At 37.8% G+C, this 25,934-nt stretch overlaps 3 protein-coding genes across 3 annotated transcripts; 2 read left to right on the top strand and 1 right to left on the bottom strand.

Annotated features, from left to right (window-relative positions):
* Positions 1-3,654: 3,654 nt before the first annotated feature.
* On the top strand, positions 3,655-7,058 carry LOC120002325 (phosphoinositide phospholipase C 4-like). Its single transcript, XM_038851049.1, has 9 exons — positions 3,655-4,054; positions 4,349-4,545; positions 4,802-4,937; positions 5,021-5,263; positions 5,373-5,608; positions 5,723-5,840; positions 6,049-6,192; positions 6,268-6,354; positions 6,609-7,058. Exons 1-9 carry the CDS (start codon positions 3,743-3,745, stop codon positions 6,906-6,908), a joined length of 1,773 nt encoding a protein of 590 aa, XP_038706977.1. The 5' UTR covers positions 3,655-3,742; the 3' UTR covers positions 6,909-7,058.
* Positions 7,059-8,958: 1,900 nt separating this feature from the next.
* Positions 8,959-11,542, bottom strand: LOC120002323 (putative serine/threonine-protein kinase-like protein CCR3). Its single transcript, XM_038851046.1, has one exon. It carries the CDS (start codon positions 11,452-11,454, stop codon positions 9,052-9,054), a length of 2,403 nt encoding a protein of 800 aa, XP_038706974.1. The 5' UTR covers positions 11,455-11,542; the 3' UTR covers positions 8,959-9,051.
* A 6,823-nt stretch (positions 11,543-18,365) lies between these two features.
* On the top strand, positions 18,366-22,473 carry LOC120002431 (protein SMAX1-LIKE 6-like). Its single transcript, XM_038851211.1, has 3 exons — positions 18,366-19,617; positions 20,124-20,352; positions 20,480-22,473. Exons 1-3 carry the CDS (start codon positions 18,452-18,454, stop codon positions 22,253-22,255), a joined length of 3,171 nt encoding a protein of 1,056 aa, XP_038707139.1. The 5' UTR covers positions 18,366-18,451; the 3' UTR covers positions 22,256-22,473.
* The last annotated feature ends 3,461 nt before the right edge of the window (positions 22,474-25,934 follow it).

Here is a 25,934-nt window from a genome sequence, read left to right as displayed (position 1 = left end):
GATCTCAAGATTTGATGGCAAAGTTATTGTTGAACATAAGACCATGATGGATTTAGCTGTATGGGTGCTGTTTATATTCATCATATATCATTGATTCATCTCTGGATGTTCAAGAACCTTGGCATGGTACTTCTACACTAACGTTTCAAGTATGTTTGATTATGATCAGTTGGTAGATTGTAGATTTTCTGTTTAGCAATCCTTTTCAATTCGTGTCTTTTGGTCTCAGAATTCCGTTGTGTTTCTCAGGATATTACCCACCGGAAACCCTACACTCTCTTGTTTTCACTTTTCAGTAGGACTTGAGTATTATTCTTTATGTTGGATCATCAAGCTGTCCTCCTGATTAACATGTTCCTGATGTCATCTGATTGTTCTACCGAACCAGTATTTTAAAAACAAAGGTTGGCAATCTGGGTCTTCCAGCTTTGTAAAGGATTGATACCCTGCCGTGCGTCTTTTCCATGGCAGTGGATTATGACCACAAGGGTTTGCCGTTGCGGAAGCACTTGTCCTCACTTTCGTATCTTCAGTTTCAGCGTTTGCGAGTGCGACAGGGCCTGTAAAAGTTGAAGACTAACTTTACTCGTGAGCCTGTAAAGATTGAGAGTCACGAACCCTCAATCTTCTACTACTACTAGGTCCTAGTAATTCATGGGCCTCCTCTCTTTTGTTTTAGGCCCTTTTTCGTTTGTGGAGGGGAGGGCTATAGTCCATGTGTACTTTTGCCTTTTTTGGGAATTAGCTAGAGTGTTATTAGAGAAACTCGTAGTGGGCTTTCTCTACGCATATTTTATGGCCCAAATGGGACCACCTGCTGAGCCGAGCCCCTCTTCTCCGCATTTGGTGCTGCGAGTAGGTGTCCCAAGGCTAAGTCGTTGAGGCTCTACAATTCATTAACAGAGAAACTAAATGCCGCATCATGTATTTGTTATTTTTATTCAAATAATGTATCTCATTCATTTCTCCTCCCATATATTTTTGGACAAAATGAGTTGACGTCATATGAACAAAAAAATTCTAGATTTTAAAATTATTGAAGAATTGTAGAGCTGTCGAAAATCAGTTTATATAATATTGTGATTCTTCATTCACTAGATGAGTGTACAATGTGTATTGCTTCCTGGAGTAGGTAGGCAATGTAGCATCTGGTCCAACTGTAACAAAATGAAATATTAAAAAAAAGAAGAAGCATATCGACTAAAAAATTTTCATATTACTTTCCAATGCCAGATAATTACTAATTTTTTTTTTATTCCAAGTGCACCTTGCAAATTGCAATGGACAAAGACCAGAGCCTTTTGTCTTTAGTTTAACAAATACGCCACTTAGTAGTAAAAAACCATAAAAGCAAGAAATGGAGTGTGAAGAATGATGTGAATGCCTTGGTTGACGGGGATTGACTAGGGCCAATGAGTGGAATATTAAGTCGATGTGCCTTTCTTTAATTAACTTGAAACGCCAACTCTAGTCTACTCTACTTGCTAATTTCTTACACGTTTTCGACGTGTTACTATCTGACATTGAAAACAGTTTTCATCTAAAAAAAAATTCATTGAAAACAGCCAGGTTTTATTTTTTATTTTTAACTGCAGCTCTGAATCTCATCTTCACTGCTTGAGTGCTTTCCAATGGAGAGCTACTAGTTATTTATTTTTCCATGTGATCTTCATTTGGAATAATACTGTATTGGAGTGTGTTCAGGTTGTATTTAGTTTACTAAATAACTAAATAATTTGTAAATTATATATTGTGGATACAAAAATGAGACGATTCACACATCAATTGTTGACAAATTGAAAGAGGGGTGAGTCTTAGTGAATAACAAGAGAGAAGGCGGTCATTAGTGGTCTAGGCCCACTTCGATGCCCAAATCAATATTCTTCAAAGAATCAAAGTGGAAGTCAAAGTGAATTTGAAAATTGTCTAGCATATATTAGCATATCTCTGTCCCTCTTTATATAGGAATTGACAGGATGATCAGATAAAAGTATTTGAATTGGAGTATCATGATAGATACGATCAAATCTCCCATGATCCCTCATCTTGATCTCTTTTACGTTTGAATGTTTGTTACCTTGAGGATAAGTCTTATATTTTCAACGTTGACACTAATCGTTTATCTATCATGCTGACTTTATTTTGAGCTATTTTATTTATCCACATATATAATCAATCACCATACATTATACATTATCAATTGAGGAATTAACTCTAAAATTCATTTTGAGAGTGATAATTTGGTAATCCTAGTTTGCTGGGTTTGGCTTTAAAATTCTTATTAGTTGTATGTCCGCGCTTCACGCGGTACATATTTTGATTGGAAAATAGAGATGTATGAATGTTTTTCGATACTTTGTTAACATGAAGAGCAGTAGAGCTTTAATTGTAGAAAATAGAGATGATTGTGAGATGAAGATAAAATATGTACAATACTTTTTTTTTAATTTGCTAAGAAAAATTTTCTAATAGGGTGTAAGAAATTTGATGCATAAGGAATAAGTATGCTAAGAGTTTATCAACTTTTATTTGCGTCGCTAGTATCTATAAAGTGTTATAGGTCACCAAATACATGTTTATGAGACAATATTGTATGGTTAGTACAACAATCTCTACAAAGTAACATTTAATATCGAGAAGTACAATGTAGCATAAGTAGTATTTTTGAAATGATATTTTTGGAATAAAATTCTTAATATTTTTAGAATAAGATTTTTGAATTTATATTTTTGAAATGTTATGTATGACTGGTAGATTTATGCCTATAATCACTTTGACCTTCAACAACTCATTGAATTCTACCATGCTTTGCTGTCACCACTTAAATGTTCCAATACTAAATGTGCTGAATTTACTTACACATTAGAACAATCTAGTATGAGAAAAACCTCTCATGTTGTGTATGTTGCAATCCAAATAGACTACTAAACCTACCAAACTCTAAACATGCAAAATACATCAACTAAATACTACAAAAACACACAAAATACATCAAAAACACACTAAATGATGAAAACACACAAAAATTCCCACAAAATGATTGTAATTAATGCCAAAAACACACAAAATGTTTTCAAACTAAATACTACAAATGAATTTCATTAATTGAGTAATATCAAAAGACTCTCATAATTAGCAATACATGACCTTTGAGAAATCAAAACAACATCAAACCACTCCTACGAAACATTAAATTCCCATACAATTCAATATAATTTTAAAATTATTTGAATACTATTAACTGTATGAGTGTGGTTGTGGGTCTTAAAGTGTATGAATGTGGTTGTGGGTATTAAAGTTTTGCAATATATTTATATGTGTGGTTGTGAGTCTTAAAGTTTTCTAATATATTTTAAAATTTTCTTTTGTCTATGTAGGCTTTTTTGTAAAACGTTTACGTGGTATCATGAATTAAGGAGAAGTCTTGTGGATTTTCAGTTATACATATATAGATTGATTGATTGATGATTCCAAACTGATACATAAATTTCCATATAAAACTTTTATTTCTTAGCAAAAAATATCTTTTATTAATTAAAAAAGGCGGGAAAGCAAGCGTTGACGGTTGAACAACAGTGGAGGAGAAGACAGATCGACCCAATTAAAAAATAAAGAAATTTTGAGAGAAACGTTGGAGAGAGAATAATAGCGAACGGCAGAATATATTAAGAGAACGAGGCGAAGCAGCTAAAAAGTCATCGAGGTTTTGGAGAGAAATACAACGAGAGAGAGAGAGGGAGAGATGGGGAGTTATAGGATGTGCGTGTGCTTTACAAGGAAGTTTAGACCGACGGAAGCAGGTCCGCCTTCGGATGTGAAGGATGCTTTCGTGAAGTACGCGGACGGTGGGAGCCAGATGACGGCGGAGCAGCTGCGGAAGTTCCTAGTAGAGGTTCAGGGCAGTGGCTCATCGATCGAGGAACCAGAGCGGATCGTGGAGCAGGTCTTGCAGAAACGACACCATATTGCGAAGTTTACTAGGCAAACTCTCACTCTCGATGATTTTCATCATTACTTGTTCTCTGCGGATCTGAATCCACCTATTGGAGACCAGGTGTTGGTCTTCAAACTTGTTCCTGCCTCTGTTTGGTTATTGATAAACTGTCCGAGAAGTTAATTCATTTAGAAGTTTTGATTTTTGTTACATAGTGTTATTGATATAAATTGAAAAATCGCAATTAGGTTACAATCGAGAGTTCTTGATGAACATTACCCGGCTTGGTATTTCCACTGTTGCAATCATTGAACACTGAACAAATTTTTCATGCTATATTTGAGTCAGTATGCTAATTAAGGTAAATTTCACGAGTAATTATTGCTAATTAGTAATTTAAGTATTTGCTTTCAGATCCACCAGGATATGACGGCCCCATTGTCCCATTATTTCATATACACTGGTCACAATTCATACCTGACTGGAAACCAACTAAGCAGCGATTGCAGCGATATCCCAATCATTAAGGCACTGGATAGAGGTGTAAGAGTCATAGAGCTTGATTTGTGGCCAAATTCCGGGGAGGATGATGTACTCGTTCTTCATGGAAGGTATGCAATCTCTTCTTGGTTATTTGGTTTTATAGTTAAAGATGCCTATAGATTGAGTCTTGCATTGCGTATTTTTGCCTGCTTCCACAACTCCTGTAAAAGCAGACAGTAAATTAGCTTGTGTCTTCGGTGAGCCAGGAAGAACTATATTAGAATCCAAGAGCTTTCAATGCTTATAGGTTCAGAGTATGGTCGATTTTTTTTTCTTGTGCATGGTTTTAGTTGAAATCTATGTACTGTGGGTATGTGAATGCAGGACATTGACAACTCCTGTGGAACTCATTAAATGTTTGAAATCGATTAAAGAACATGCATTTTCTGCCTCTTCATACCCTCTCATAATAACTCTTGAAGACCACCTCACCCCGCCTCTTCAAACCAAAGTGGCTAAGGTAATTAGTTAATGTGTTATAAATAATAAGGGATGTCGGTATATGTAATAACTGTTCAATGATTGCGATATTTTATCTTTTAGATGCTTACTGAAACATTTGGAGGCATGCTGTTCTGCCCCAAATCTAATCCTTTAGAAGAGTTCCCTTCACCAGAAGAATTGAAGTATCGAATCATTATTTCAACCAAACCTCCCAAAGAGTACCTTAAAGCTAAAACGAACAAGGACAACAAAACAAACTCAATGAAGGAGAAGGATTCAGATGAAGATGAATGGGGAACGGAGCCATCAGAGCTTACAGTCAATCGAGAAAACGGAGATATGGTGCGCTGTATGCTGATAGATGAGATTTACAACCCCCTTTAACTATTATTAGTCTGTATACCTATACTTCTGGTGGTTGATTCTGAAAGTTTTCTCCTACGCCCTGCAGAGTGATAGTGACACAAATGAAGACACTCAGGATGATGAGGATAGTGAAGATGGTGAGAGTGAATTGCATCGGCAAGGGGTATCTGCATACAAGGAATTAATTGCTATTCACGCTGGAAAACCCAAGGGTGGTTTGAAGGAGGCACTAAAAGTTGAGCCAACTAAAGTTAGACGCCTTAGTTTGAGTGAACAGGCGCTTGAAAGGGCTGCTGAAAATCACCGAGAGGAACTAATTTGGTACTTATTCATATCAAAGTCTTGAGCAAGCATCTTCATTCATATTAAAGTACATGCTTGAACTTTGTGGGTGGGATATCTACTCAATCAATTGCTTGCATCTACCTTAAACAGGTTTACGCAGAAAAATGTCTTGAGGGTGTACCCAAAGGGTACTCGGTTTACCTCATCCAACTACAAGCCACATATTGGTTGGACTCATGGAGCTCAAATGGTTGCATTTAATATGCAGGTTTGATTCATATTTCTTTCCTTTTACCATTTCTCCCAATTTAACAATTGAAACACAATTGGACTAAGTATTGACAGGTTCTTGCCGTTATTGGGTCAGAAGAACTATGAAATATGAATCTGCAATGTTACTTAATGGGACGTGATATCTCATATCTGCTACGGTTTTTTGCTTGAAGACCAATATATAGTTTCTGCTTCCATTGCAGGGTTATGGTAGAGCACTTTGGTTAATGCATGGGATGTTTAGAGCCAATGGTGGATGTGGCTATGTCAAAAAGCCAGATTTTCTCATGAATAAAAGCCAAGTGTTTGATCCACAAGCAAAGTTGCCAGTGAAGAAAACTCTAAAGGTGATTGCAATTAATCCATTCTTCAAGCTATTTGTGTCTAGTTTCCCTGATATAACTTATAATGTTACTTAACAGGTAAAAATATATAAAGGAGATGGGTGGCGTTTTGATTTTAAACCAACTCACTTTGATTCGTATTCCCCGCCAGATTTCTATACCAGGGTAAGTTAATGTGCGTTACTGACATGCTTAAATGTTTATTTTTATGCTTCTTAAATATAGAAATAACTGAACACTGATAAATATTCTATGCAGTTTCTATCTGTATGTTTCCTACATTATAAATATCAACTATTCGTGTGAATGGATGCTATATGAAATCTATATATATTAAGTCCATGTGAATCCTCTATATGTACAGTCCAATTCCAACAGTGAATTACAGAGAATGACTGACCAATTGATCCATAAGACAGGTTGGCATAGCAGGGGTGGAAAATGATGAGGTAATGAAGAAGACAAAAGCAAAAGAGGATGACTGGACACCTGTTTGGAATGAAGAGTTCACATTTCCACTTACTGTTCCGGAGTTGGCTTTGCTTCGGATTGAAGTCCACGAATATGATATGACTCAGAAGGATGATTTTGGTGGCCAAACTTGTTTACCAGTCTCAGAATTGAGGCCGGGTATACGTGCAGTTCCCCTCTTTAATCGGAAGGGAGAAATGCTGCCATCGGTGAGGCTCCTCATGCGCTTTGATTTTTCCGACTCCTGATGACAATAGTACTGTATGTTTATCATAGGATTGAACTTTCTGCCATCACATTTTCATGCTTGTACCTGTGTGATACAGTCTTTGGCTTGCAATTCTTCCCTGTTCTGGTCTACATTCTAGTTTCTTTTAAGTTTCTGCCGATCTTTCTTTAGAGGACTGGGTAGTACATGGCAAGGGAGGTGAAATCCTTCTCCTTACTATTTTCTTCTTTTTTTCTCCGAAAAGGGAAGCCCACAGAGTTCATCATAGGGTTGGGCATCTGATATACTATAATTTTGCATAATAATTTTTTTAAAAAAAATAAAAAATATATTAGCACGAATCCATATATTGATCCAGCGAACAACTACTTCTGAACAGGTCTTGACCTATCTAAATTACAGTGCTGAATATATTCTCCTGGGCATCCACTAACTTAATAGAATTATTGAAGTCGTTAGGCTAGCTATCACGTGTCTATACTGCTCAATAATACGTTGTTACAAAAGTTAATAGATGCTTGTTCCAATATACATGTAAGAAGGAAAATAGTGCTTATCCAAAAAAAAATGAAAGGAAAAACAAAGAAAGGAAAACAAGACAGTGAGCCACACTGCTCGCGGACCTGTTGATCTTTCTTTGTTCCGGGCCTATACTATTCTGGGAGAATACTGCCAGCCCAATGGATCCCAGCGCCCATTTAGGTCGATCGTGGGCCACATGTTCACGGACTGGTTAATCTTTCTTGTCTTCCACGGTTCCACACGGACCACACCTATGAAGTATGAAGAGTCTAAAGCCCACTTAAATATTCTTCTGAGGCAATATAGCCAGCCCAATGGATCCATACAGCCCATTTAACCTATGGGCCACAATGTTTGCGGACCGGTGAATCATTCTTGCCTCTAAAACTTCTGAGGCCCACTTTAATACTCTCTTGAGTTGACCACCGGTTCCCAACGACTAGCGAGGTTGGTTTCCCGCTTGCAGATGTGCCGCCATGGTGGGATCGGTTACCTGGTCATCTCCGCACGCGAAAAAAGCACAATCTCCATTGTGATTACGGCCCACAATTGCAATGGACGAAAACTGGAATTCGAGCAAATCCATTACACAACCTTAAAGGAGATAAATACAAGAACATAAGGCTGTTGAACTTGTTTCGATTACACACTAGGCTTTCATATATTGGATTGTACTCCAGCCATTTATGAAGAATCCAACTCCAAAATGTATATTTACAGATATGCAAGAAACCTACTTGTTTTTTGCATTATTTTACGCTTATGCTTGAGAATCTAAAATAGAGGGCAGGACAAATAAATCTGAGTCCACCCAATTGATAAATACAATTCCAGTTTCCTTACACATGGCCTTGGAAAGCAAAAACTCAGAAGCAGAAAGAGACTGATAATGAAGATCCACCAAGCTAGGGTTTGAATGAGCATCTGGTCCCTACATGTTTTAGAGGACTCACCAAATATATGGCTTCCACTAAATTCTATTTGCTCCTACCAAACAAATCAATGATTGAATGATTTTTTTTTTATAATACGCTGAAGTTGACAAAAGAAAGACTAATTTAATCCCACTTTTATAATAACTGCTTTAAAACCGGATCAAACAGCCTGTAACAGATCAGATGTTTTGAAACACAAGCTTTAAGACTTTGTTAACAAGTCCCCTTTTGAAAAAGTAAGCACTACCAGAGCTTAAAGACGTGTGCACATACCTAGGACAGATCTTGATCCACTTTGTGTAATTATCAAGGACAGAACAGTTGTTCCTTTGAGCTCTATCCACTGGAGTTTCTCCAAAATGATTCAGATCCTACTAAATGGGGTATCAGCAACTGTTCTTGGAATCATCAGGTGACACTCTTGTCCCCATGTCTCTGCATGCCCATGCTGTTTTAATTAACAGTACTAGAAAAGCTTGAAGTGGAAAAACAAGTGAATCCATGACCAGAAGGAAGTCACAAAGAACATCAGTTACACATTAAGTAAGCTAACAACTGCAGTTATGCCAGTGAACTAGATTACTAATCAATAAGGACTTGTGTTTGAATTTCTGCACAACTCAAAAGAGGGGAAAAAAAAATGAGGATTCTGAAGGAAAAGAATCAAAAAAATGTGCATGAATTATTTTCTTGATATGGAGAAATTCAATCCGATGGAGTGGACAATGTAGTAGTAGAGAAGCTAGGACGGGTCTCCTCACAAAGAGCCAATGCCCTCTCCAAATTGGCAACAATGTCAATCATGTTAGGCCTTTCCTTACCTTCCAAATTGACACAATGCAAGGCAGTGTAAGCCATCAATTCAACTGCCTCGGTCTCATGTGTCTCTGGAGGACCTACCCTATTATCCAACACCTTTTGCAGATCTCCTGCATATATCAATGGCCTAGCATACTCCACCACACCCATTGGACCAGTTCCTTCTTCTTCATTCTTGAACACTGCTCTCCTCCCTGTCAAAAGCTCTAACAGAACTATCCCTAATCCATAGACATCACTCTTTGCTGTCAATACATTCAGTACAAAGTACTCGGGATCGATGTACCCGACAGTTCCAACTGCTTTTGTAGACATGAATTCTTGGTCGGATTCAGGTCCCATTAGTGATAATCCAAAATCAGATACTCTGGCAGTCCAATTAGCATCTAGGAGTATATTTGAGGACTTAATGTCTCTGTGGATTATTGGTGGCACTGCATAGTTATGAAGATACTCAATCCCTCTTGCAGCATCCAATGCGATTTTGATCCTCCTTCTCCAGGAATTCAAAATGCTGCTACCCTTTTCGGTGTTGTTTTTGCCATGCAAGTGATCATGCACTGCACCATTGTTCATGTACTCATAAACCAAAAGCCTCTCGTTGTTTTCCTCGCAATATCCAATGAGACTGACTAAGTGCTTGTGGTGCAGTCGCGATAGAAGGGCTAATTCTGAATCGAACGCGCTTTCTTTTTCCTGGAACTTCTTGGCCTTGGCATCTTTCTCTCCTCTTTTGATGGCTACTTCACGACCATCAGCTAGCTTGCCTTTGTAGACAATGCCAAAACTTCCACTGCCAATTTTGTTTTCCAATGAGAAGTTGTTGGTAGCAGCGGCCAGCTCTGATAGTGAAAAATTCTCAGTCTTGTCCGCATACCTCGATGATGACCCACTCATCTGGCGCCTTGAAGAACGCAAGCTCGGTGCGCGGATCGAAAACGACCTTAGAGGTGGGTAATTAGGACCAATTTCAGGCACAGCAGAAGTATCCGCCATGGCATCCATAGTTGCAGGTTGCACAGAATTGTGATTTCTACCAAGTAAGAACCCACAAGCCCCAATCCATAAACAATAAACAACACTGCAAATGCCAAAAAATGCTCCAACAGAACCAACAATCAGAAAAACCAAAGAAAGCTTGCTCATACCCTTTGCTGGTGGAGAAGGTGGTGGAGTTTTGGGTGGCAAAGGCACTGCAACAGGGAGCTCAGTTTGGCATGCCTTGCAGATATTTCCAGATCCATCACACAAAACCTCAGAATTTGGATACATGCCACATTTGTTACACAAAGACTGTACACATGGCCCTGGAATTACCATTCCAAATGGAACTTCATTTCCTGTAGAATTTTCAGCAGACCACTCAGGCCCCCAACATGTCATGGAAAGATTTCTTGTTGAAATCCCACAAACAATATTCGAACCAGCGACAATAGACTCGAATGAAACAGTTTCTGTTAGATCATTATTGAATTGTGTTCTGCCTCTTCCTCCCCAACATAGTACTAATCCATTCCTCTGCCTAATAGCGCAACTGAAATTTGCTCCCAATGCGAGATCAGAGAACTCATAAGCTGAACTAAAAGGAACATCCAATTGCCCAGACTCATTCCTCCCTTGACAAACCAAAATCCCAGTTCTGGTTATCCCACAAACATGTGAATCTCCAGCAACTAAGTTCGACATTGTCAAGTTTCCAATCAGGTTTTGAATCTCTGCTCCTATATCTCTATTACCCCAACAAGATACTCTACTGTTATTCCTCAAAATCCCACAAGAAAACCCTCTCCCAGAAGTGATTGTACTGAACCTCAAATCAGACCCAGGTGATAAAACTAGAGACCTACCATTCTCCCCTCCTCTCCAACACCTTGCAACACCAGAATTGATCTCTCTAGCACACAGATGGTCATACCCAACTGTCAGATCAGTCAATCTGATGCTGTAGTTGAAGTATATGCGTTTTGGCTGAAAGGTTAAGTTGAAGGTGGTTGGTGTGGTGTCCCAACAAAGGATGCTGTATCCACCGGACCTAAGACCACAAAAGAAGCTAAACCCACCTGATATGGACTCAAAGGAGACTTTGGGTTGTACTGAAATGTTCTTTCCGTCCTGGAAGCATTGAATTCTCTGTGTGGGTTCGCCTGCAATGATTCCACAAAAGGTGGCAGTTCCATAGATGACGGTAATGGTGGAGGCAGAGCCAAGGCCATTAACGAGTACTTCATGTCCTCCTATCAACAGACTGATGATGAATACGAAAGGAAGAGAAAAAAAGGCCACTGTCATCAGAAGTATCAGTTGTTAGATAGCAATGAAGGTCTCTGGCTTCTTTTCTTTCTCTGTTTTTTCATTGAGGGGAAACAGAAAGCTGAGAGCACGACAGGACTCGTATTAATGATATTACGAGAGTGCAAGGTGTGGGATATGTGGACCCTGGAATATGTATTTGCTGTTGTATAAGACCATAGTGTTCATTTTTAATTAGTAAATATTTCGCTGTCAGAAGTTGGACTTAATTAACTGATTGATGATTGTTATTATTATAAATATTTGGTAGTAATTAATTAATTACATGGATCATTTTATATTTGTGTAACAGCAAGATCCTTGGGGATCTTGGCTGTCAAGATTGACTTCTTTAATCCTAATGGTAGTCTTCCATCCTCTAAAAATTGAACAAATTTATAAGAGCTACATCCTTAAATCAGGTTTTACATGAAAAAGATGACTAAAATAGCATAAATAATAAATATGATACTCGGGAGCCAAGAGCCACGACTGGTCAACGGATTGACCATCCCTCACCCATTAAATCTTCATCCCAGAATTCAGACAAAACTCCGGAAGTTTCAAATCATGTACTCATAATTTAAGCAAGCAATGTATGGATGCATCTATGTAACAGTAAATCTCAAATTCTAATTTCTAAGCAATTTCTTGATAAGGCTTGCGATAGATCTGATTCAAAATCTGATGGAACCATGGAGGCCATAGTTCCTCAGTATTGGATGGCCTAGATGAGAGTTTTGATACACTATCAGATGGAAAATTGAAAAATGCTGGGTACATATTTTGAATTTGATCCTGATGAGATAGAAAAAGAAGCTCACGCTTTTAGACCAGCTGTGAACTTTTTGCCTGGAATGACCTATGACATTAAGGTAAACAATGTCGCAGCTGAGGCCTTTCATCTTTATTAATGAAGTTTAGTTAATAATTTTTTCTGAAGTTATCTTGAAATAGAGAACTCTAGTCTGCTATTGAATGTCTTATCTCTATGTGTGCTTCTTCTGTATTTTTTTATGGTAGATACCGAGTCTGTGATGTAAGAACTATGAACATTCCCAGCTGAGCAGTGCAAGACCTGGTTTAGGACATTGATCAGCTGTGGTAAACACTAAACAGGATCGAAACCTGCCTGTTGTTATATAGGCTTTTGCTAGGGCAACAAGCTGAGACTTGTCTGTTTTTTTTTTTGGTCTTTTCAGTGAAGTAATAAGCAGAATCATTGGCCTGAATATTTGAGTGCGGTAATAATTTTGCAGTTGTGCAATACACGGAGTATTGAAAATGAGCAAGAACTTGAACTTCCTCGAGAGAGACCTCCAAATATTCACTGTTCAAACTCGTCAGCATATTCAGACGAGTAATTACTTTTTCCGTCATCAACCCCATTTCCTGGGGGAAAAAGAAAACAGGTAAGATACCAGAAACACAATCGCGAAACTCTCAATGACTTCCAGTAACTTGAAAAATCGTAAAGAAATTATATTACAGAAAGTAGTTAAACTGGAAACCATCTACGGTAAAACAAAATATCCTTTGCGAATAGCATGAGTCAGTTCAACGAAATCAGTTCATTTTAAAGGAAACTTGTTCAACCCAACCGACTCTCCTTTTTCAAACAAAATGGGGGAAATGTTTAAAGGACGTATCGAAAGCACTGCACTTGCTTCCTCTCCACAATAGCCAGTGCCACAAAAAGCAGCAAGTTTTTTGAATTCTTCAATAATCCTGAAAATAGTTTGTCCAGGGGGCTTTAGTTACATTACTTGACTTCCAAAGTCGATAGTTTCCAAGCTGAGCGCATCTACTTTGGCCTCCGCCAATGAGCTTGGAATTTAGATTCAAATTACACAGCTTCAAAAACCCTAAAATACGGTTTCAACTCCAACAAGTTATCCAGTAATCCATTTCAGTCTGTTAGTAAATTTACAGAGCAATACTATCTCGCAAGTCAAAGCACAGCCTAACTGAATAACAATGGTAGTGATACGTAAAATAATACCTGAATTTTCGTAGGTCGAGAGAAATTTTTCACAAGGTGAGAACCCCGGTATCGACGAGCAAAGGAATCACCGATGGATCTCAAAGCAACGCGAGCAGTTATCATTTCCATTTCTAGTAAATTAGCACGCTTGAAGAGCTTCAAACAGAGAGTGCCAGGCGATATGCTCATTACCGCAAAAGGGGTCGCACCACCGTCGAAACGACCGTGATGGTTGGTAGTGTTCGCTTTGCTGGGGAGTTTTGAGCCTTGGTGCATGAGAGGAGGTGGCCAGCGGTTGAGGTTGGTAGTGGGCTGGGCCAAGATATTTACAAATCTTGGTTTGTGTTTTCGCCCATAGCCAAAAAGGACCAAAGATATGACCTTCCTCCTATAGTAAAGCCCGGTTATGTAAAGTCATGCTATGGCCCACACCACACTTAGCCTACATTCACTTTTTGTCCTAGACGACAATTATTTTTTTCACTACTAAAGATTTGAGTTAGATCTGGCATGACTTTACCAAAATGGGATGATATTTCATCTGAAACTTTCTCTCCCAAGTAAATGAAATAGCACCTTTTTCATGAAAAAAAAAATAGTTAAATTAACTTCTATAAAAAGACAATAATAACCTTCAAGAACATGCAATTCCACGCCCAACAACTCAACAAGTACATACAATATGATGAAAGATCTAATGATAGTACCTTAGACAGCCATTTAAGGAGGAGACAAAGTGAGGTCGCTACTCTCTTGGAAGCTTTGACATATTTATAAAAATAAGTACTCAAATAACATGCAGTTTCCTCAAAACCAATCGATCAGACATCTCACATGTATTTTTCATGGATTTGTCTCGCACGCATGATTTGTGAGTTATTGTGATGTATGCATATCCGATAACCACACCTATACTTATTAACATACGAGGTGATGCAAACCAAACGTCTTTATTGATTTTAATTTGGCATTGAAATTGATTAAAAAGACCGTAATTTGCCTCTAGTTATGCCAACGCCATCCGAAGGGAAGGGAAATATGGAATTAAAAGTTGTAAAGGAATTTGCTTGACATAATAATCGACAAAATAAGTATTTAACTACAAAGTTTGGTACTTGATAAAGTCACCTGTCACCCTAATTGAACTTTACGAAAATTGGGGGGAGTTGACAATAATCGAGTAATAGACAAACAATCCAACAACAATAGTAGATAAAGAGGAAGTCATTTGTGGCAAAAAGTATCCTTTTCTAAGTTTCAACTCCAAAGATTAGTGGAAGATAGAACATGTCCACAAATCACAAACAATATCCGCACATGGGCTTTAAAGCAAAGATCCTTCACAATGGGGGCCAGCTGGGTCCCCCACAAACCCACCCATTTGTTATTCTTCACAACTTCAGTCCAGTCCACTTGATCTCATCTCACAATTCAAGCCCTTCTTTATAATTTTCGTTTTTGGGGGGTGTGTTTTGCAAGATAAAGAAATGTGTCACTTCACGGTCAACGTGTCACCTTACCACACCATGTTAAAAGTATAATGCAATTTGGGTTGGCATTGTCCATTATTTTATTTTTGCTGATGTGTAGCCAATCGATCGCATTGCTTTCCCACCCATCACTTCAAAAATCAAGCAAATATAGATTTTGATAACAATCTGATTGACAGTGGAAGATAACGCCAGGATTTGGACAATCTTCCGAGCTCATGTATATCACTTGGCATTAATTCCCAAAAGCTTAATATTCACGAAAAATAAAAAAAAAAGGGGAAATATTCTCAGATTTGAAAGGATAAGATTCTAAGATTAAAACGGTAATAATTTGCAATTTTTATCGTTCGAGAGATTGTTTGACCCAATTAGATATTTAGAAAAAACAAAGGGAGAAAAGTCAACTATATAGTTTGCCCACTTGACTTTACCCTTTTTTTAAATATAAAACATATTTATCTTTTTTATATTCTTTATTAGATTAGTTTATCAAAGGGGGAAAAAAAAATCCTTAGACTAACTTTCTAGCCTGCCATTCCAAGGAGAACCCCCTGGCAAAAGCCCATACCCTCTAAAAATGGCAAAACAGCATCCTCAAGTGTTTGCTGTATTGCCTGCCTCAAAAACAGAAAATCAACATGAAGTGTGAATAATTATATTGGACAAAGGATTCCAATTTAAGCAAAGCCCACCACTTTTTGTAGAAAGTGAGAGCCATTAATCAAACCCACTGCCATAAAATAAAATAAAAAAAGAGGTCAATAATTGGAGAGAGGAGTTTTCATGGTCACTGAATGAGAGCACTGTTGTTTGCCTAGAGAGAGAGAGAGAGATGTGTTTGGTATGCTTTGCAATTGATGCCCGTGTTAGTCCAAAACAAGGTGTCACGAGGCAGAAGAGGAAAGCTTTAATTGAAGGGGTGACCCTTTTAGGCACCGAAGGGGGAAGCATGCGAAGAAATGAAAGCGATTGTGATTCTATTGCCTCTTCTGGTTGGGAGAGTCCCCTAATTATGTGAGCATAAATAGATTCATAAGGTCTATTAGGACCACTACCAAAGTCGTGACCATCGACCACTCATGCTTGAATCAAAAATTAAATCATTCTCCACTCCAATTAATTCGATTGGAATTTTGTTTGATAATTTGTAAACAATAATGATGCCTATTTTGCATCCAAGATGCATAATTGAAGTGAGAGTGTCATTCACTTGAAAGAAACTGGAAAAAAAAAAGGCTTAGTTTTTGTTTTATTATTTTCTAAACAGAAAATGTATATTTCTCTGTTTTATTTTAAAGTATTTTTAGCTTAGTTTTGTATTATCTAAAATGGACAGCCAAACGTGTTTTCGATATTATTTTTTAAATAATAAATACATAAAGTACATTAAAAAAAACAAGTATATGAAACAGACCTTAAATTTTAGTAATTCAGTAACAATGCTCTAATGGATCATCTAAAATTTGGTTAATTCTGTATATTTTTAATAAAAAATAAACTCCCATTTAGTCATTTTCAATGAAAAGAAAATGGGGACAAAATTGAAAACATGTCAAATCAAGCACTTTTCTTTTGCTCTATTGAGTCGGAGAGAGACGGAAGGCCCAACTTGGGCCTTTTGTCTTCTTTGACTCCTTACAGTGTGCCACTTGTTGTTTATCTTCTCTAGCGGGAATGATCTGCTGCGTGAGTTTCTCAGTAGACCAGTTGCAAGCGAAAAGGGGACAACTGTGGCCCAAAGACCAATCAGGGAAAATTTTCCAAGAGAACGACGCGTTTTGATTTCCTAATCTCCTATTTTTGCTAATTACGGCCAGACTTATCAGGAATAAATATATAGTGTTATAATATCAACTAATTAGAATTTAGTAACGCTATTTTGTTATAATTATGATGGAGTCCACTTTGGGCCTAAAGTCAGCAGGTTTTGTCCTAAAATGACGTTATGAGAGAGATTGGATGTTGTTCGATAGCGTAAATCTCTGGTTGTCAAACTCGTGCGTATGAAAATTTCCCCATGCCATCAAATTCAAGGTCCGTCTTGGCTCGAGGCCAAGTGCGCGAAGGCCCACTAAAAGACCACAACCTATTATAATTTTCAATCCAATACATATCAGCAATATTATTTGGTCCAGTTTTTATGGATACATCGAGCCTGTACGCCCGTGCCTTCCTAGGATGTCACACATCCTAATAGTACTTTCGTATAAACATATTTAACTGTGGAGTTACTACGAGATATTTCCCTCTAAAAAAATATGTTTGAATTTATCTATATATGTTTAACACTAAGAATTCTCCTATAAGCACTCAAAGTAAAAATTTAAAATAAGTATAATTTTTTGATCATTGATTTAAGTGAAATGATTAGTGGAATCCACTATTTTTGATCCCATATATTTTAAATGAATAGTTAAAAAACTGTATTTATTTTAAATCATTATTTTGAGTACTTATAAGAGAATTCATTTTTTTAACGCAGTCCACTAACAAACAGCCAACCACACGCAGACGAAATCCACATGTAAGTGGCTAACAAGAAATACGCGGTTGGTTGGAATCAACCGATATGGATATACGTTTTGATAGTTAACAGTCTTTACATATGAGTTAAATTTTTTTACGTTCTATAAATATCTAAATGATATGACCGTGTATGTAAAGCAAATCAGCCAAATCTGATATGGTTTGGCCAAAAAAGCCTCTTTCTCCATCTCTTGCTTTTTTCTTTTCCTTTTGCGCGTGATAGTGATCCCGAGGAGGATCATTTGTGGTGACGGACGGAGGCTTGTAGCTTTAAAGGGAAAGGAAGCTAATGCTGCTTTGTAAAGTTCCTGGAAGTCGTTATCACGTTATCTCCATCACTATCTTTCTTATCAGACTTTGTGCCCGACTCTAATTATTTCACAAATTCGACTCATAATTTATCATTACCTTTTTTCTTTTTTTTTTGGCTTTATATGGTCTATTAGGTGCTCGGTAATTCAACTAAAAACACAGTATTATTATTATTATTATTATTATATGAACAAGAAGGAATACAGAAATGACCCTCAAAGCGAGACAGTGACTCCACTGCCATGGTTGGTCATTGGATTTAGTGGACAAAAAAGAAGAAGCCATTACCCACTGTAAAGAAAGATATATAGCGAAAGGAATTGCATATTTTTAGACGGATTATTCGTTCGAAAAAGCAAAAGAAAAAAATGACTAGTATAGTATAATAAACCCGCACTAGGCAAGTATAAAGAAAAAGAAAACAGAAAATACAGATTTGTCTGTGTTTAAAACAGAATCTATGCCCACCATGTGTTTGTATAAAAACCCGAGAGCCGGACCCACTCCCCAAACAAACGGACACCCTCTCTCTCTTGAACTCCTGAATAAATAATTTTAAAAAGTGAATCAAGTAAACGCTCTTTTGGAATTTTTTATTTGGTTAACACTTGTACAGAACACGTTCCTTTTGACATATACCTCTCTCTCTCTATATATACGGGTTTCTTCGTGCTCGCCGGCGATGCCCACGCCAGTAGCTACTGCGAGGCAATGCTTGACGGAGGAGGCGGCAAGTGTTCTCGATGACGCTGTGGGTGTGGCGAGGCGTCGGAGCCATGCGCAGACGACGTCGCTTCACGCGGTGTCCGCTTTGCTGGCGATGCCCAACTCCATTCTCCGGGAAGCCTGCACGCGCGCCAGTAGCTTCTTCTCTCGTAATCAGTTTCAAGCGCTCGGAGCCAGCGTCGGATTCTCCCTGGACAAGTTGCCCCAAGCAAAGGCTCTGGAGGAGCCTCCTCCAGTGTCGAACTCTCTCATGGCTGTAATCAAACGGTCTCAAGCGAATCAGAGAAGGAATCCGGATATCTGTCACCTGCAGCAGATTCATGGTAACAACCAAACGCCATCACTTTTGAAGGTGGAGCTAAAACATTTTTTGCTATCGATTCTAGACGACCCGAGTGTGAGTCGGGTATTCGGGGAAGCCGGGTTCGGGAGCTATGACATTAAATGGGCGATTATGCGGCCTCCGGTGACGCAGACGGCGTCGTCTCGACTTTTGAAGACCCGTCGCCAGCCAATGTTTATCGGCAACGTAATCGATTCAGACACTAGAAGACCCGGATTCGATTTCCCGTCTGTGAATCCGCTAGGTCATAATAGTAAGAGAATCGTTGAAGTTTTGGTTAAGAAGAAAGGGAAAAACCCGTTGCTTGTTGGGGTTTGTGCCGGTGACGCTTTGAAGAGCTTCGTTGAAGACATACGGAGGGGAAACATTAACGTTTTGCCAGTGGAAATAGCCAAATTGAGGGTGATTTGTGTAGAAAGTGATATTAGGGAGTTCGTTCTTCAGAGAAGGAGTGAAGAGACGATGGGTTTCAAGTTTGAGGAGTTGAAAACTGAACTGGAGCATTGCAGGGTTCCGGGTTCTGGTGTTCTGTTGAATTTGGGAGAATTAAGTGTGCTAACTGGGCATGGAGCAGCTAGTGATGCCCTAGGCTACCTTGTGTCGAAAGTGACTGGTCTGTTGGAGATTTACGGAGAGAAATTGTGGCTAATAGGGGCAGTAGCTAGTGACGACACGACACGCTCAGAGCAGTTTTTGGCCTTACAGAAGGATTGGGATTTGCATCCCCTGCCCATTTCCTCTTCCAGGAATTTAATCGAGGAAGTATGCTCCAAATCCAGGTTAGTGATGTTTCTCTTGCAGCTAATTTTTACCTTTTCTGGCTGCTTGTCATTTCTAAAATTCAGAATTATGATGTAGTTCCGAAGTAGAAATTTGTTTCTTTATTGGTTGGAAGGGTTAGATTGGACAAGGGATTATATGCTTTTAATTGATTAAATTCTCTGTTTGAAATTTGGATATCTAATGCACGTTGCATATACTAGTTGCAATTCACATTAGTAGCTGAAGTCATTTTCTTTCTCTGCTATATAACCCAGAGCAAAATATTGTAGTTCTTCCATTTTAGCGTGAGTTTTTTTGTGTAATTAGATCCTAAATTCCTAATATATTAATGTTCTGCTTCAAGCATGGATCTTGCTGTGCTGAATGAAGTGGTGGTCTCTCCTCTAATGGCTTTTTGTGTGTGCAATTGAAATATACTATATTCTTAATTTCCTGATAAACTTTAGCATATAGCCATTTTTACCAACTGAATCTCAGTCTCATGCTCATGTAATACTTACAGCTTTGTTCCATTGGCTGGGTTCTTTACTCCGCCACCATCCGATTCTGGGATTCCGTCGATGTGCTATCTTTGCGCTGCAAACTACGAGCAAGAAGTTGCTGTTTTGAGGGTAAGATCAACTTTTACAGATCCAGATCATCACACCAAGAACCTACAATATTTTCTACAAGTGGAGAATCTTGACACAACCAAGGGGTTGCATGCAGCAATGTCATGCGAATCCTTCCAAGTAATAAATTCTTCACTCATCTAACCTTACATTCGAACTCTCAGACATGCCATAGATTTATATCATCTTATGCCTTTCGTTGGTGGATTTCATGCCTTTATTGACTTTGCTTCATCATTCAGTGCAGACCAAAGATGATGTAACACCATTGAATGCTAATATTTTGGATCTACGGAAGAGATGGAGTGATATCTGCCGTCGTAATCATCCTGCTCAATCATTTCATGTTCTGAATGTTCCCCACGCCAAGTCCCAAGTCCCAGAAATTGAAGCCAATAGATTCTCCACCAATACGAGCTTAGGCTTTGGCAAAGGTTCATCCGTCTTTGATAGCCAATGTGCTAATCTAAGTCCCATCATGCACGTCGACTCGCAAAAGCTTTCTCCGTCAAAGCAAAACATGCCAGCACCAGTAGATTCTGAAGCCGAGAACACTGGTATCCAATCTAAGCTGCAAATAAACGTTTCAAGGAGTCACCATGGAGAAGCAGAGGATTTCCAAATGTTCCCTACTTCTTTGACCACAGATTTGGGATTGGGAACAATGGGTGCATCTTCTTGTCAGGAAGCAAACAATCCAAAGCTGCAAGATCATAGACAGCACCTTCAGCGCTTTTCAAGTTCCATTTCCACCAAGTTTGATGTGGTCATTGAAAATACTTCACGCCATATTGTCCAATCTTCTTCTTGCTCTGGTCCAGCTTGGGGAAAGCAAGTTGATTTTGGAGACAAGGAGTCACTTAAAAGAGTCCTTACTGAAAAGGTTGGCTGGCAAGGTGCTGCCATCTGTTCCATTGCCCAAGTTATCTCCCGTTGCGGAGCAGCATATGGAAGTGGTGGCTCAAATCGCCGAGAAAACATTTGGTTTACTTTCCTTGGATCTGACAAGGTTGGAAAGAGAAAAGTCGCCTCCACACTTGCTGAGGTGATTTTTGGCAGCAAGAAAAATCTGATCTCTGTGGATTTTGGCTCGGAAGATAGTGTCAGCCAATTACATTTGATATTTGACTGCCGAGAATCAAATGGTGACGATGCTGTCAATTTCATTGGTAGGGAGTTGAGGAAGAAACCCCATTCAGTGATCTTCCTTGAAAATGTAGATAAAGCTGACACTCAGGTCCAGAAATGCTTGTCCCAGGCTATTAGCACAGGTAAATTTCTGGACAAGAATGGGAGATTCGATTCCAGTCAGTTAATTTTTGTGACAACATCAATGGGCTCAGAAGGGGAAAAAGATTTTCATGTTAAGAATGATCGCTTTAAATTTTCTGAGGAAATGATACTTGCAGCTAAATGCTGGCAGATGAAGATATTTATTGAATGCGATGCTGGTGATTCCAGGAGAGGCAATAGTATGAATGTGGGAATCACTTCAAAAGAATTGACCTCAATATCATCTTTGAATAAAAGAAAAGTGATTGATATCAGTGAATCCATGGAGCTGGAAATGAACCGGTCACCCAAGTCATTTAGATCCAATTTTGATTTGAATCTTCCTGCAGACGAACCTGAATGGTCATTCGACAGGGACTCGGAACGCTGGTTTGAAGCCTTCTTGGATCAAGTAGATGAAAAGGTGCCTTTTGAGCCATTTGGTTTTGATGAGCAAGCTGATAAGTTACAAAAGGATGTCAACATGCTGTTTAAAAGGATGTTTGGATCGGATGTTGAACTGGAGATTGATCATCAAGTCATGGTACAAATGCTTGCAGCCACATGGTTATCAGATAAGATGAACGACGTTGATGATTGGGTTGAAAGGGTTCTCGGCAGAGGTTTTGCGGAGGCCAAGCAGAAGTATCCACTTGCTGCTGGGTCTGTAGTGAAATTGGTTTCTTGTGAGGGTCTTGTTGTGGAAGAGGAAGCTCCTGGCATACTACTGCCTGAAAGAATTATATTCTGAACTGATATTTTTGTCCGGCCGTTACGGTTTTCCTTGTAATTATGTGTATAATGTAGCTCTTAGCATGTTAGCAGCTTCACCATGTGAAAAGCCTTGTTTGGCTAGCCATTTTTGTTGGTGTTGTTTTGAGTTCCTAGTTACTTATGAATGAGGGGAAGAATAATTATTGAATATTTGAATGTCCTTAGTGATTGTGCCTACTGGGCCTGGCTTCGTAATTTGTTTGATCCAAGTGATTGTTTGGGCCATTTATCTTTTAAAGCTAAGCCCAAAGGTAACATTGGGTTCTTAATATTCAAACGATGGGGAGGGATGGTCCAAACCTACGAGATATACTCAGACTTTGCGGTGACAATGGGCAGTCAATAAAGCCCATTAAGTTGTGGAATGGCCTTGGAAACCCAAACTCATTCAGTTGTGCATCGTGACTCATGAGTCAATCAAGAATTAGACTTCTGACTTCCGAGTGATGTGAGGGTGATGAATACCCGTCACACGGGATGTAGGCCCAAATCTAGTATCACAAGTTTGGGTTAGGTTGACAATAAGAGGTTTGTCCTTTCTTATAAGCTAGACTCAAATCCCTTCCATCATATTTCGATGTGGGATTCTCATCAATTCTCCTCCCTTTGAAGCATGAACATAAGTTTGTTTTTCTAAAACACAACAAAACAAAACAAATTTGTGTTTTTTGAACAAATTGATAGGAATCTAAACTCGAATCGTCAGATTCATATACACATAAGTTTTCAATCCAATGACATGATAAATTAGGCTGAAACTTAACTCATAATCATAAGAAAATTGTTCTCAATGAAAATCGAATTTGTCTTGAGTCTTAAGATTTAGGTTGATAGATATTTTGTCAACAAGGCTAACACTGAAATTGTTGAAGTCACAGACCTGGTACAGAATAAGTAATGACTTATTGACCATTTGTGGCGCTTTTCATGCTCTCGTCGGTGCAAGTAATGATAATGGGTTTTTTGGAAAAGTAATACTTTCCAAAACTCATTTTTGAAAACTAACTCAGTTTTTTTAAAACATGAAATCTAACTCTTCTTTGAAATGAATTGTCCCAAATACCCTTATTTCACATGATTTCATTCAAAGACCTTTTCCCCTGCGACATCACTTTTCAATTCGTTCTTCTTTTTCTTCGTTATTCTTTCACTTCAACCCTGTTAATCTACGATTTTTGTCTCATTCGACCACCCCTCTGCACCTGATTATTCATGGGTATGTTGTATTTAATTTTGTAGTTGTGATTTGGGTTTCGAGTTTTCATTCGAGCAGTTTAGGATATTTTGTGTGCTATGTTCCAGTATTTCATATTTATTGTTTCGAGTATTTTGTTTTATCTGTTCGAGTATTTCATATTTATTGTTCGAGTATTTTGTTGTATCTGTTCGAGTATTTCAGATTTTGTTGTTCGAGTATTTTGTTTTATATGTTCGAGTATTTAAGTTTTCCAACTTTAACCGTCCGTAACTTTTGATCCGCTCGTGTGTTTTCTCATTATAATATGTTTCCGAGGACTGATTTTGAAGACCAAAAATTTGATTCGGGGTTTACCCCAGTTGAGATTCGGAAAGAGATCGAAAAGACATCGTTTTGAATTATATGTTAGAGTAATTGTAATTATCTGTTCGAGTATTTCAGATTTGTTGTTCGAGTATTTCATTTTATTGTTCGAGTATTTTAGATTTGTTGTTCGAGTATTTTGTTTTATATGTTCAAGTATTTCAGTTTTTCAACTTTGACCGTCCATAACTTTTGATCCGCTCGTGTGTTTCCTTATTATAATATGTTTCCGAGTACTAATTTTGAAGACCTAAAAGTCAATTTGGGGTTTACCCCAGTTGAGATTTGGAAAGAGATCGAAAATGCGTCATTTTGAATTACCTGTTAGAGTAATTGTAATTATTTGTTCGAGTATTTAAGATTTGTTGTTCGAGTATTTTGTTTTATATGTTCGAGTATTTCAAGTTTTCAACTTTGATCGTCCGTAACTTTTGATCCGCTCGTGTGTTTTCTTATTATAATATGTTTCCGAGGACTGATTTTGAAGATATAAAAGTCAATTTAGGATTCACCCCAATTGAGATTCGGAAAGAGATCGAAAAGACGTCGTTTTGAATTATCTGTTCGAGTAATTGTAATTATCTGTTCGAGTATTTTGATTTATAAAGTGTTTCTGAATGAATCTTACATTTTCTTTTACAGAAATAAGTGTTGTTGACCTTGTTGTTATATACGGCGAAGACTGAGAATTTTCAGGAGGAATTTATAAATTTATTGGTGTTACTAGGAAATGTTTAGTAGTGAATGAGTCAATTTTCTATGATGATTTTTTGGAGAAGATATACAATATTACAGGAATTGATTGAACTTCGAATGAGGTGGTCATGAAATCATGAAATTTTTCTATAACACACATTTCCATATGAAATGGTTGATTGTATTACTCGAACCAAATATAGAAAATTTTCATGACCACCTCACACACATTTCCATATGAAACGATTGATTGTATTACTCGAACCAAATATAGTATTACTCGAACATATACACCATTTCCATTTAGAAAAAAAAATGTTTTACTCGAACATATAAACTATTTACTCGAACAAATATTTGTAATACTCCAACATATACACCATTTACTCGAACAAGAAAATGTATAACAAAAAAATGTTCTTCACATCTCTTATTAACTCCGTTAGACTTCAAAATGTTGCCTTTTCGATCTTCTTCAGAATCTCAACTGGGGTGAACTCCAAATAGAATTTTAGGTCTTCAAAATCAATACTCGAAAACATATTATAATAGGAAAACACACGAGTGGATGAAAAGTTATGGACGGTCAAAGTTGGAAAACTGAAATACTCAAACATATAAAACAAAACACTCGAACAACAAATCTGAAATACTCGAACAATAAAATGAAATACTGGAACAACAAATCTGAAATACGCGAACAGATAATTACAATTACTCGAACAGATAATTACAATTACTCTAACATGGAATTCAAAACAACGCCTTTTTGATCTCTTTCCGAGTCTCAATTGGGGTAAACCCAAAATTGACTTATAGGTTTTCAAAATCGGTCCTCGGAAACATATTATAATAAGGAAACACACGAGCAAATCAAAAGTTACGGACGATTAAAGTTGGAAAACTGAAATACTCGAACAATAAAATGAAATACTCGAACAACAAATCTGAAATACTCAACCAGATAATTACAATTACTCGAACAAATAATTACAATTGCTCGAACAAATAATTACAATTACTCTAACATGTAATTCAAAATGACGCCTTTTCGATCTCTTTTAGAATCTCAATTGGGGTAAACCCCAAATTGACTTTTAGGTCTTCAAAATCAGTCCTCGGAAACATATTATAATAAGGAAACACACGAGCGGATCAAAAGTTATGGACGGTCAAAGTTGGAAAACTGAAATACTCGAACATATAAAACAAAATACTCGAACAACAAAATGAAATACTCGAACAACAAATCTCAAATACTCGAACAGATAATTACAATTACTCGAACAAATAATTACAATTACTCTAACATATAATTCAAAACAACACCTTTTCGATATCTTCTCGAATCTCAACTGAGGTAAACCCCAAATTGACTTTTAGGTCTTCAAAATCAGTC

The sequence above is a fragment of the Tripterygium wilfordii genome, chromosome 7 (genome assembly GCF_013401445.1).
Source record: "Tripterygium wilfordii isolate XIE 37 chromosome 7, ASM1340144v1, whole genome shotgun sequence".
In the NCBI taxonomy this organism is placed as follows: Eukaryota; Viridiplantae; Streptophyta; class Magnoliopsida; order Celastrales; family Celastraceae; genus Tripterygium; species Tripterygium wilfordii.
Note: the sequence above shows the minus strand (reverse complement) of the source record. Positions and strands in the feature narration are given on the sequence as shown.